The 13,585-nt window shown below is 47.1% G+C and overlaps 1 protein-coding gene across 9 annotated transcripts in view; it reads right to left on the bottom strand.

The window, feature by feature from the left end:
* Positions 1–13,585, bottom strand: part of Nav2 (neuron navigator 2) — a 654,216-nt gene that overhangs the window by 298,216 nt on the left and 342,415 nt on the right. The window contains exon 1 of one of the 9 annotated variants that reach the window (XM_031386767.1): positions 10,419–10,920. The exons of the other annotated variants lie outside the window; for them this stretch is intronic. Coding sequence (XP_031242627.1) covers positions 10,419–10,469 — 51 coding nt within the window. The 5' untranslated portion in view covers positions 10,470–10,920. Of the gene's footprint in view, positions 1–10,418; positions 10,921–13,585 lie in introns of those variants that run through there. 9 annotated transcript variants of the gene reach the window in all.

Here is a 13,585-nt window from a genome sequence, read left to right as displayed (position 1 = left end):
AGCAAAGGACAGTGTGAGTGTGCCGTCTGTGCGTGCACAGGTGCCTAATCTGCAATCCGACCAACAACAGATCAAAAATCTCTTTTAAAAACCGTACTTCTTGGGGCTGGCGAGATGGCTCAGTGGCTAAGAGCACTGATTGCCCTTCCAAAGGTCCTGAGTTCGGATCCCAGCAACCACATGGTGGCTCACAACCACCCGTAATGAGATCTGACGCCCTCTTCTGGTGCATCTGAAGACAGCTACAGTGAATTACACCAGAGCGAGCAGGCCAGCAGAGGTCCTGAGTTCAATTCCCAGCAGCCACACACATGATGGATCATGGCCATCTGTACAGCTACAGTGTACTCATACACATAAAATAAATAAAATAAATCTTTAAAAAAAAAAACACCGTACTTCTGCTGAACAATGTGTCCAGATCTAAACAATGTGCATAATAATGAATTACATGCCATTTCCATTGTATTCAGTTCTAAGAGCGATGCAGAGATACTTCAAATACATAGGAAGGTGTGCATAGGTAATATGAAAACACGCCATTTTATATAGGTACTTGAGCATAACAGATTGTGTTATCAGCAGGGGTCTAGGTAACAATTCTATCTGGCTATCAAAGGACAGCTATGTTTAAAGCCAGCCATGAGGTTCCATGAAGTTCCTTGCACCTTCAGGGGAGGCACCTCTGGCATCTTCATCCTCATTCCAAGTCCACTTTATAGTCTGCAGGTGAGACAGATTAAGTTGACCCTGCAGACTCAAACAGGGGAGGAAAGAAGGCAGCTTTCCTTAGGGTTCTGTCAGATTCTTTGTAATTTATCAACTGTCCTTGAGCTGGGGAGGTAGAAGGTGTTTAGCCTGTTTAATGAAGGCCATGGATTTTTGTCCCCAGGGTAAGAGGAGGGATGAGGGCACAGGCATTGCTTACATTGATTCACATTCCCCTTGTAACATTTGGACCACAGTGTAGATAGATATTCGACAGAACTTTAAAAATGCTATGAATATCTTCCAACGTGGAACTGCCAAAACCAATCCATCATGTCTAGCTGGTTACTCTCTATTGCAACTCCCTTTTGCCTCGCAGGATCTCCCAGGACTGCATTTCCCAGGCTAAAAGCCACAGGACTCTTCAAACTCCCCTTGTCTCTGCTTACCACTGACAACCAGTTGGCAAGCCTCGCCTGTGTGTCTACAGAGAGGCACGCTCTCCAGTGGCATGCCTTTCCTGCTGTGCTAGCCTCCAGCTGGTGCTTACCAGAGAAACCCTCCACAGCACAAATGCCGGGGGAGGAGCAAGGCATCTTCCTTCCTATTACCTGGATACAAAACATTTAAGACCCAGAGCAGCTAGAAAGCCACCACTCCTATGATTCCAATGCCATGGAAATCCAAGGATGATCATTGGCATGGCTGCCACTTATTTTCCAAATGTGACCCCAAGTATCAGAACTATAGGTCTATATCAGCTGCACCCTGCCATCATATTCAACAGGTGAATCAACTCTACATTCACTAAGTGGAGACCCAGAATCCACTGGCTTCCGCCTGAGAACACAGTAAAACCCAGAAGTAATATGGTCTGTAATAACTTGATTCTGATATAAAGAGCATGGTGACTTGTCCCAGGCTCAGTCCAGGACCACATTCTCCAAGGAGGGTAGGTATGGTAAGAAGCATGCAGGGGACATATGAGATAGCAGCCAAAGGACAGGTGCAAGGTAGACACCTACATTCTCTGTTTTCCCCAGATCCACTGTGCCTGGGTTCACCCAGGAGCCATGCCAGAAGATTCCTGGAACTGCCCACAAGCATCTAGTTTGTGCTATGTCACTGCAGAACCCTAGATACACTTAACCAAAGGTTGACTGTGGAGTAGACCCTTGCTGGGTTGTGACCCAGCTACAGCCAGGACAAAAGTTTACAGTTACAGGAGACTCAGGTCTTTCCACTAGCTACTCCATGGATTTATCATTTTAGCATGCTTATACTAAAATAGCCTGGATTGCATTTTGCACGCTGCTGAGAATAAAAATGGCAACTCGACCTTGGGCATGTAGCAGGTGCTGGGTGGCTTCTAGGGAGTGAAAGGATGGAGCCTCTGAAGGTGCCATTGATTCTAATGAAAAGGGCATGGTCATTGGCACTGCATCTCAGCCCAGGACTGGCTTCTCCAAATAAGGTAAGTATTGGCTCGTCTATGAATATGCATGTGCTAAGAAGGATGCAGAGGACACAGTCAAAAGCAAGGCATGCGAGGTGGCATTCTTTATCCACAACCACTCCTGTGTAGACCCAGTCAATAGGACTTGGCAAGTTAACTTTTAGTTTACTTTATTTAATGTGTTTAGGTGTTTTGTTCATGTATGTGTTTGTGCTACATGCATGCCTGGTACATCAGATCCCCTGAAACTGGAGTTACAGATGGTTGTGCGCCACCATGTGAGTGCTGGGAATCAAACCCAAGGCTTCTGGAAGAGTAGCCAGTGTTCTTAACCACTGGGCTATCTCTCCAGCTCCAGGACTTTACAGTTTCAACATCATGGAGTGGAACATGACAGCCTTTGTCAGACTCGTAGGAGTTTAAGTCAATCACATGTAGACTTATATGTCTATAATGTACAAAGCTTCTGGAAATAAGGGACAGTGACAGGTCTCATACTCTAATTCCTCTCATTCCCTCTTTCCTCTCTTTAGCCAGCTTGCTGTCTGTGATGGTCTGTACACACTCAGCCCAGGGAGTGGCACTATTAGAAGGCGTGGCTTTGTGCGAGTAGGTGTGGTCTTTGGAGTAGGTGTGTCACTGTGGGTGTGGGCTTTAAGATCCTCATCCTAGCTGCCTGAAGATGAAGATGAAGAACTCTCAGCTCTTCCTGCACCATGCCTCTCTGAATGAATGCCGCCATGTTCCTGCCTTGATGATACTGGACTGAACCTCTGAACCTGTAAGCCAGTCCCGATTAAACGTTGTCCTTGTGAATGTTGCCTTGGTCATAGTGTCTGCTCACAGCAGTAAAACCCTAACTGAGACACTGTCCACAAAGGCCCACAAGCAGCACTCTTTCCCAGATATGAGGTGGCTGCTCACTCATCCTTTACAGAGTGGGAAACATCTTGCAAAAGATAAAAAGGCAGGAGACAAGTTGCACACACCCAGGAAGGATCCTTAATCTAAAGCAGGCAGGTTTTCCAAGTTTCCCTGGGCCAGAAAACTACACATTCAAATGATAGCCCCCTTAGACCAAAATATGGTTCAATCTGGTATAATACCCAGCCAGAGAGGCAGTCAGTCAGCTTTCAGGAGCTAAAAACTGCTGTGTCTATAGCTCCCAGCTCTCGCAGTACAGTGACCAGGTTAGACATTACTCGGTAGAGAGAACATTTATTACCATAAGTGTGCAGTTTAAAAAAAAAAAAAAAGATGCAATAAACTCATTGGTTTAATTTCCAAACATGAACTCATTGCTATCTCAGGAAATATCATTTTACTCTTTAGATTAAATGTTATTCCAAGGCCAGGAGGCATTCAACAGCGAGAAAGTAATGTACTTTAGCTGGCTTCTCCAGACTCGAATTTCACCTAAACAAGTTTTATACAAAGATTAGCCAAGAGCCGGGTAACGGGATACCACAGGGTTACGTCATCTGCAGCCCATTTCCAAAGAAACATGGCTTTTCCAGGCATAGTTCTAAGCGCTGGCTCTTCTCTTTGCACCTCTGCTACAGAGAGTCTCGGAGTGAGTAATGGCAGCTGCATGGAGAGTGGTCATAAACAAGAGGCCCTAGGCTGGTCGCTCTCTGAAGTGTCTGGCTGTGACATATTGTTGCAGGGCCTCTACCTGACAGTAATGGCATTCCAGGATTTTCAGCCCTCGGACTCTACTGTCCTTTCCACCTGTGGCTGCTGAACACAGTTACCCAACCAGAGAAGTTAAATCCAGCATTCTTAGCCTCAACAAGATCCAATGGGGAAATTATTTGACAGATCAAGGGAGTGCAGCATCTGAGTCCACTGCTCAGCTAAATTTCCAACTCCAGAAATAAATAACCTTCCTTGCATTCTCAGTGCCTTCCCAGGCTCAGAGGGTCCAACTCCTCACCTCAGCTGGATGACTTTATGACTCAGGCTCTGGATTGAGACTTCATTTGCAGTATCTCATTTAATTCAGATGACTCGGCATGTGAAACAGTTTTTTTTTTATTTTTATTTTTATTTGTTTGTCCCATATTATCTCTTGTTATAGGCCTGCCTACCTGAGCTCAACTCCCAGAAGCCATGCAAATAAATAAATAAATAAATAAATAAATAAGTAAGTAAAATAAAGCGTGGCTGGAGAGATGGCTCAGAGGTTACAGCCACTGTCTACTCTTCCAAAGGTCCTGAGTTCAATTTCCAGCAACACCATGGTGGCTCATAACCATCTATAATGCAATCTGGTGCCCTCTTCTGGTGTGCAGGCATATATGCAAGCAGAACACTGTATTAATAACAAATAAATAAGTAAATCTTTAAAAAAATACTTTTAAAAAAAGCCAGATGTTGCAGCACCCAGAACTCCTAAGGTGAAGTAGGAAACAGAAACAGGAGACTTGCCTAGAGTATGATGATCAGCAAAAACAAGAAAGCCCCTGCATCAGCAAGTAGGAGAAAACCCACATCCCAAAGTTATCCACTGCTCTGCACGTGTACACATCCACACTTGTATATACATCATATATATGTATAAACAATCCCAATGACCTTGTTAAAAATAGACAAGTATACAGACAGGCTAAAAAACCAAAACCAAAAAAAAAAAAAAAAACCACGACCATAGAAAACCTGCTGGCTATGCCGGCCGGAATGAGCAGTATAGATGAAGAGAGACAACTATAACACAACCATCCAGAAGGCCTTGAGTGCCACGGACAAGCAGGGCTTTCTCCCCTTACAAGCTCAGCTGCACTGAAGATTCCTGCCTGGGGATGGGACCATTGCCTGCCAGTCTGGAATCCTTAAACTTCACGTGGGTGACAACTCCATCTTTGCCCCACCCCACAGTGTTATGACAGGATGGAGTTAGCAGTTTCAGTAGCAAGGACACAAAGACAATCCTCTCCTACTTCCTAGCCATTTCAAATATCTCAAACACAACTGTCTTGTTACCCTGTTTAAGCAGACCTGCATCCCCTCATCCTAACCCCGCTCCACCGCATCCTGGGTTACTGGGTGGGCTCTCCAACTGTCTCAGTGCCTCTCAGCCTGCAACTCCTCATCACACCACAACCAGCACATCTGCAATGACATGTCAGTCGGAAGAACAACCCTTGGGAAGAGCCCCGGGCTGGTGGTTGGCTGGGAAGACAGCAGCCTACATGTCCTAGATAGATTAGAGACCTCAAAGAAAAGCTTAGTTAGACACATGTCTTCTGGGTGGGTGGCATATGATAGAGGTTAGAAATAGAAACAAAAAAAAATGTTTTGTACTAACTCCACACAAAAACAATTATGTTGGTAACGTAAGCACAGCTGGGTCACCAGAGGGACTAATTATAAATCTCTGCCTCTATTAACACAAAAATAAAGGAAAATGTGTAACCTCCCCAAATGTCATCCCAAGAAGTTATTTGCTAATTTCAGGGTTTTTTGCTTTCTTCTCCTCCAATATTCCAGTCTTTACTGCCCTAGTAATTAACCAAAGCCGAACCTTCTGCATATGTGATGGTTTCGATTCTGAAATGAATACCAAGGCTTATTACTCTCAGCAGAGATTCATATGGAAGCATTCCTGTCTACCCCAACCTGGCTTCTTGAAGAAAGGGTGGAATTTCTTGCCCTTGAGCATTCAAGGACTAACAGAAAACAGATAGCGTTCAGTAGCCAGCAGACAGAAAAGTCTATGCCAGTTACAATTAGTGGAAAGTAGAGAAAAACTTACAATGCCCAAGAGCAGAAATAACTGATATTTCCCAGTGAAAGATGGGAGTAACATGGAGTGAGTGCCAATGAGCCTTATTCTGAAAAAACGTGGTTGAGAAAACGAGAAACAGCCTATTCAGAGAGAGGGGAGGAGGGGCTGATTGGGACAAGGGATGTATGTTAGTGTCATGGTAATAATCATTTTACTGTGCACACATATGTCAAACTGAACACCTTATCTATCTATCTATCTATCTATCTATCTATCTATCTATCTATCTATCTATCCATCCATCTATCCATCTACCCATTGATCTATCTATCTATCTATCTATCTATCTATCTATCTATCTATCTATCTATCTATCTATCTTTGGCAATTATAGATCAAGACAGAAAAAGAAAACACCAAAGAGGTGCTCAAGTTTTGAATGTGTAGTATGTATGTATGTATGTATGTATGTATGGGTAAATGTGCCTGCCTGTGTGTCTGTAAGTGCATGTTTAGAGGTCAGAGGTCAGCTTGAGTGTCTTGCTCTATCGATCTCCATCTTGTTTCTTTAGATAGTCTCTCACTGAACCTGGAGCTCACTATTTCAGCTAGACTAGCTAGCGGCGCAGCAAGCCTCAGGGATTTGCCTATCTCTACCTCCCCAGTGGTGTGGCTACAGGCACACACCACCACACTCGGCTTTTTATATGCTGGGGATCTAAACTCAGGACTTTGCGCTCGTTCAGCAAGCTCTTTACCCACTGCCCCAGACACACACTTGCGTTCTAAACACAGCACCTGCAGCACTGTCCACTCTGAAGTATTGTTACTTCCTGGGCTTTGAATCTGAATAGAACAACTGTAGAAAAAGCTCTACATACAGAGCCCCACAACCCCTAACTCCATCTAATCTCCCTGTTAGCCTAGATAAGGGTAGGTTGGGTGTGTATGGGGAGGCGACTAACCAGTGCCTCTGGGGAAAGGTCAAAGGTCAGCAGCACGTTCAGCACCCTTATTTTTCATTATTCCCCATTCAGAGCTGCTTTCTCCATCATTTTGAGTAAGGGCCCTGTAAGGATTTTTTCAGGGTTACTAACCGTACCCTGACTTTCCTCTGCCTTAGCCCTGCTGGTCTCTAGGAAGCACAGGGGTCTCTGAACCGAGTAGCCTGATGCCTGGTCATTGCCCTGAGAGGACCTGAGGTGAGTCTTCTTTTCTGAACTCTGAGCCTTCTTTTCCTCACCTGGACAAGCAGGGGCCAATTATCAAATAGCTTCTAGCTTACAAAGTTGTGGGAGGATAAAATAGAATCATTGTATAATCTGCAAATGAAAGTCTCTGTGCACACCAGCTATTGAGGTTATTTTAGCAATTCTTTTTATCTCTTCTTGACCACAAAAGTATGGATGCAGTGTAAAATTCATGATACAAGGAAAAGCTGGATAGAAAGAGCCCTGAGTGATACTTCCTCAAGCTTGGCCAGCACCATTCTCTTCTTTGTGTGGAGAGACATACACACTCTCCTGGATGATGTACACTCACCTCCTAATCGGAAGGGCAGCTTTTCACCTCCCACCAATTACCTGACCCTGAGCATAAGCCCGCTGCATCTCCCTAGTTTTCATGGCAGTCCTGGAGGATGCTCTGGTCCCTAGGCACTGACCGGGAGGCTGAGGTCTAGAAGTCACATGACCAGAGCAGATTGCAGGTGCCTGAGCTCTATGCTAGCACAAACTGCAAGTGGGGGAAGGGTGCTTCCCTGAGTATCATTTCTCACACCACACTTACAGCTGGACACTACTGCTTCTCCTCTGACACCAGCTGCTCCAGCAATGGCTTCCTTGTCTCTCCATATCCTGCCTAACACCAAAGAATCCACAAGAAGGGAGCTGAGGGGTGACAAGGATGTCACAGCTGCCTACTGTCATGCTCCTGGCTGTGCCTAAGCTTATCCTTCCTAAGCAGGAGCTTCAGGCCTGAGCAGTCACCTCCTCTCACTTTCTTTCATTGAAAGTCTCCCAGTCACTGCCTTCTCTCAAAGGTGGGCAGGTGCTGACATTCCCCTGTAGAGATAACGCAGAGAGATCCAAACTTTGCCTCTAATGACTCTTGGCCTTTTTTTTTTTTTTTTTTAAATCCAATTAGCTTTAAGATAAAACATGAAGCAAAACCTTCTGCTCCACTATTCAACCAGAACAGTGGCTTCTCAAGCTGTGGGTTAACTGACTTCATGTTTATTGAACTGCATCAATGATAAAAGGTCGGGTGCCCACCTCTGCTCCCTGGCCCTGTTGTGGGCGGTTATTCACACACAATTGACTTCTAAGATGTTCTCAGGAAACTCCCTCCTGCTGAGGGCCAGCAACCATTTAAAGATAAGAAAGGTTTGCTTTCCAGAGCCCATCCCTAGACATTCACCCAGCAGCTCTGGCCAAGTGGGACCCTAGACTGTGTCTCATTTACCATTGAAGAAATTGACAAGAAGAAGCTTGGTGGTGCCCACTTAATCTATACCAGTGATTCCGACTCTAGGCTGGACCCTGTTCTTGGACTCCTTTGTATCACCTTTGTGCAAGGACAGAGAACTGCAAAACTTTATCTTACAGAAAAGGCAATGGGCTCAGATTTAGTAAATGGTAAGGTTAGAAATTTAAACCAGGAGTCAGCTATGAGCTAACGCCCTTAGCGATGCAGTCATTGTGTCCACTAAGGTTCTCTCCCTAGAAGAGCAAGTTCCCAGCAGATTGCTGGTAGCTTTGATACATTGATTTGCAATGTATGTACTGCTCCTCAGACTCTACAGAAGGGCTGAGGCTCACTTAGGGGAACACATGAGTCTCTCTGAATAACACAACCCAGCCATGCATTTTCCTCCCTGGGTTTAGGAGACTATGGGGTACCCAGAATAGTAATTGTTGCCTTGTGCATGCTAGCAGGTTGTCTGAGCTCCTCCATCCCTCCTCTGCCTGATTGGAAAAGGGGTACAACCATCTTGGGTGGTCCTTCTAGTTCATTTGAAAAGTGAGACAAGTCTAAAGACCCAGCCAGACCCAATAAAGGCTGACCCCCTGACCCATGCAGAAGAAAGCTCTCTGCATAGGATAAAGACACAGCAAAGATGCCCCAGTTCTGACCTCAGGCACCTGCCACCAGGCCCCAGATGCCATGGACTGGGATGCTCTACGGTTTCCCTGCCTGGCACAGATTCCGTTTTCTTCATGAAATCCATTTTCTTCGTAAAAACCTTTGCAGTACTGCATAACAGAGTAGCATCTGAGACAAGGCTTGGGGAGAAGGCAGGGGAACTCTGGCTATCCTACAGAGAGGAGAAGGTTCCAGGAAAGGATTAAGGAGCTGCAATCATGACCCAGAGCAGCAAAGGTGCGTAATGTCTGCTAATGTTACAGCACCTTAAACCAAGCTGTAAAATAGTAGCTTAAGGTTACACAGGCCAATCATAACACATGCAGGGTGAACACTAAGGTGCATTTTTCTAACAAATACTTCATTATGTAAAGACTCGGGCTCCATTCTTTTGCTGATGTTGTTTTTAAATAGCATCTTTAATGAGAGTGCCCTAATAGGTATGAATTCCAGCGTATCCATCCTATCTTCTATTGAGTTCTTATATATCAAGCTCAGCATGGGATCTGCAAAGTGGGAACTTTTATCCACTGTGTGCTAAGGATATCCACTGACCAGACCACAGCACTCTCTGACTTCTGGGGGGAAAGGGTACAATCCCTGGCAGCTGAAACCATCAGATAAAACAAAACAACCCCCCAACCCCAAACAAACAAAAACAAAAACACAAAACCACATCATAAAGCCAAAGGCAGAAGAGCCTTTGGATCCAGTTTCCTGCCTGAGATGGGAAAGCAATTGGGCCTTCTTGGAGCAGCACGGACAGCACTGCTGGCCTCACCTCAGTTACTTTTGGAAACGGAGGGGAAAGGTGCCTGAAGCCTGTAGGCTTCTTGCAAGCTTGAAAAGGGCTACCACACTGTGAGCTGGAAAGAAGAGGAGTTGTAGTTCCCACCTCCCAACCCCAAATGAGCTAGACCACAAGAGAGCAGGACCCGTATGCATTCTAAAAGACTACATACAACACACTGCTGGGCAGGGGTCCAGCAGGCAGACCACGCTGTCTCACGTCCTGCCCGAAGAACGCAGCTCTGCACCAAGAAGATGACCCTGGAGGTGCAACTGCAGAAGCCTCAGGAATTCATAGGTGGAAGGAATGGGGACATAAGTCATCTCAGCTCTGCTCCCTACACACACATACACCACACACACACACACACACACACACACACACACACACACACACACACACACACACACACACACACACACACACAGGTACGCGCACTCCCCCGCCCCCCCCACGCACGCACTACCTTCAAAACAAAAAGAGAAATACCAACTGTGGATCGGGATCGGGGGTTTTCCACTCCAGCCACAATTCAGGCTGTCTGTCAGGGAAGAGACCACAGTAGAGCTTGTGAGTCTGCAGTGCACCCTTACCAGCTTCATGGTGGAATTGTTCTGTTCCCAGCGCCACAGCATCACGCTCATCTTACTTCAGGGTGAGGAGGGTGGGGGAAGAGGAAAGGAAGAAGAAAAAAGGAGCCGAAGCACCTGTCGGCCAAGTCGTTGGTCTGGCTCGGGCGCCAGGTCGTCCACTGTTCTGCAGCCCCTGGGGCATCCCTGGCGGGCCACGGAGGTCACTTCGCCAAGCTCTGGGATGAGGGGGGGTGAGAGTGTGTGTGTGGGGGAACCAAGGCAGGAACTTCTAGAAGCCCTGCGCCCACGATTCTTGAGTGCCGTGTTCCCTCTGCGCGATCCAGTAACTCCCCTGAGCCCAGAGAGCAGACGCTGGGGCCCCTGGGACTCCGGGTTGTGGTGAAGGGGGGCGGGGGGCACTGTCCACTGTGGCAGGGCTCCCGTACAAGGGGAGCCGAGAGCAGCCAGCACAGCGGGGAGGTCCTTAACTCTTGTGAAGAGGGCGAGGGGTAGGCGGGACAGCCTTGGGCAGGAGGGAGGGCGGCGATCCCGAGAGGGGGCTGTGGCTTCCAGGACCATTCTGGTTCTCAGCCAGAACACCAGCTCGTATCTCCCCCAACACGTGCTCAGCTCCATCTCACTTTCTGCAGCAAACTCACCCAAATTGTCCCATGGTAGTCACTGGTACCGGGAGACAGCTGTAATCAGGATTTCGGATAAACGCAGGCACACAGGGAGATTCGCGCGCGCGCGGGCGCCCGCACCCTTCCCCCCTCCCCCCACTCCCCATCCCTGAAGGTATTTATTTCCTGCTACGTAAAGGATAAAGCTTGGGTGTTTTCAAACACACCTGGTAGCTGCAGGAGAAAGGACTTCTGTAAACCCTGGCAGGGGAGGAGGGGACAGGCAGGGACGCGGCTTTGGATACTTTGTTTCCCCATCAGTGTTTTCTACCTGCTGCAGGCTGGATCTGTGCTTTTCTTTCTCTGAGACTTGTAGGACTGGGCAGTTGCACTGTCCTCTAATCCAAATGTGACTCTACAGAGGTTCTCAGAAACTTTGACTATCCTCAGAAGGTCTATAGTGTTCAGAGCGTAACCCCCATCCCCACCCATGACGCTGGGCACCCGGACCTCAAGTCTCCTTGGGCAGCAGTAAAAGTTCAGGACAAAAAAAAAAAAAAAAAAAACTGGCTTCCCCAGAACTGATAGAGCTACGCCAAGATCCTTGGAACTAACTTAGAATATGTTATTTCATGTTATTATATGTTCTTTTCGGTAGCCAAAACGTCAAAATGAGAGGAAGTGGGAAAAGGGGTCCCCGTCTTTTGAAGAATGGAATTTAAAGCAGACCAAATAGATATGAAAATGACTCCCTATAACAGTGTTCCTTCAGGATTAGATTTCTTTCATTGTTAAAAATAAATAGGTTTATTTTTAAGACACAGTTTTCTTTGGCTTATCTACCTGTCCTCTTCCACCCCTCCACTCCTGACCTTCCAGGCTCCACCAGGAGTTGCCTTTGTTCTGTTGTTAACATATCAAGGTCCTTCCCACCTCCCATATGACAGTCCCTCTTTGGAACCTTGTTCTTCTAGATTCACCTGTGGTCTCATCTCTGAGGTCACCTTCTTAGAAGGCCTTTTGACTCTGTCAATGTAGCAGTTCCCCAACCGCCCACTCTCCTCTATTCCACCAGTGTCACTTCTTCAATCCTAGGCTCACTGCTAACTCTGCCAACAGACAAGTTCCAACCCTAACTAGTTTGTTCTCCTAGAGTTTCTGTTCTGCACTTAGCGCTTGCCACAGTATGTGGCCCGGAGTGGAAGTTACACACAGGTCTCTGCAGCCCAAGGGTAGGGCTATACCCCGGAGGGGGATGGCACAGCACACATGCCATTTGCAGATGCATGTTTTGTATTAAAATAGACATATAGTCAGAAGCCAGATCTTAAAATATCTTTATTTTCCAGAATTAAAGCTTGGCTACCCTTAGTGGCCAAAACAGCAAAACAGAGGTTGTCTACTGCTGTTCTGTGTTTTACTCTAGAGGCCCATGGTATTGGGGAGGAAGACTGGAAATCAAAGCCTCTGTGTAGATGCTACTAGCCGAGGGGCCCATGCATTCTCCAGGGAAGCTGTTACAGGCTCAGCACACTTCCTAGGACAGCTGCAACACTAACAATGACACTGAGTCCTTGCAGAGTCCCAGCCACAGGTGGCTTTGCTGGTCAGAAATGGGAAGCACCACTCACGGTGCAAGGAGGGAGAAGGGCAGGGTCACCATATGCACCTGACCAGTTTCAATAAAGGGACTGTAGGGATGGCTTGCCCTTCCATGCTTGTATGTGGTAGACAGATGTGCTAGCTCTTTCAGCCTTGGTGCAGTGCTTTCCTGGCTTTGTGTGGTGTACCGAGAAGCAGGAAGAGTCTCTGCTGTGTGACTATCTGGAGGGAAAGACACTGTATAAGCACCCTGTACAGCTCGGTAAAGCCTGCCACACTGATGAGTGCTTCTCGGGTTATGCATACCTTTCTTCCTCAAGAAAAATAAGCAGCATCTCAGGGGACACCCGTACCAGGGGGTACAGGGATGTGGTGGCATGCCAAGGATGGAACAGTTAGAATGAGGATCACTGGGTGGCAGAAGCTAGCAGCTGTCTGTTGGCTGAGGCCAGCTAGGTTCTTGAAAAGGGAGGGTGTCATCGATCTATAGCTCATAAATTAAGAGTGGGGTGTCCAAATTCCTGTTTCGGGAAGATCTCTGTAATGACGGGACAGGTTTGAAGTGGTAGAGGCTGAAGAGAAGAAGAGAGTTGAGATGATGAGCAGTCGAGGCATGAGTACATGAACAGTAGACGGGTGCAGCCACGGCCAGTTGTTCACTGCCTGGCATGGGTGGCTCCTGAGGGTGGCAGCTGTGAGTTTACCCCAGCACATCTGCAGACACATACTTTGCCTCGGAGAGTGATTCAGTACCTACCACACTGCCTCTACTGCCTGTCTCCTTCCTCTTGTTTTCCCAGTCGCCAGTCATGGCCCTTGGAGGCGTTTACCCTGGGTGGACCACGTGGCACAATGTTCTACTTGTTCCCCGCTGGCGGCTTCTTTTCCAGTCCTGGCTTTCTGACCTATCCCCTGGGCCTGTCAACTCAGTGCTGACACTTACAAGCTGTGACACCCCCCCCC

The sequence above is a fragment of the Mastomys coucha genome, unplaced genomic scaffold (genome assembly GCF_008632895.1).
Source record: "Mastomys coucha isolate ucsf_1 unplaced genomic scaffold, UCSF_Mcou_1 pScaffold21, whole genome shotgun sequence".
In the NCBI taxonomy this organism is placed as follows: Eukaryota; Metazoa; Chordata; class Mammalia; order Rodentia; family Muridae; genus Mastomys; species Mastomys coucha.
The sequence above is the reverse complement of the archived record's forward strand: the minus strand, read 5'-3'. Positions and strand labels throughout refer to the sequence as shown.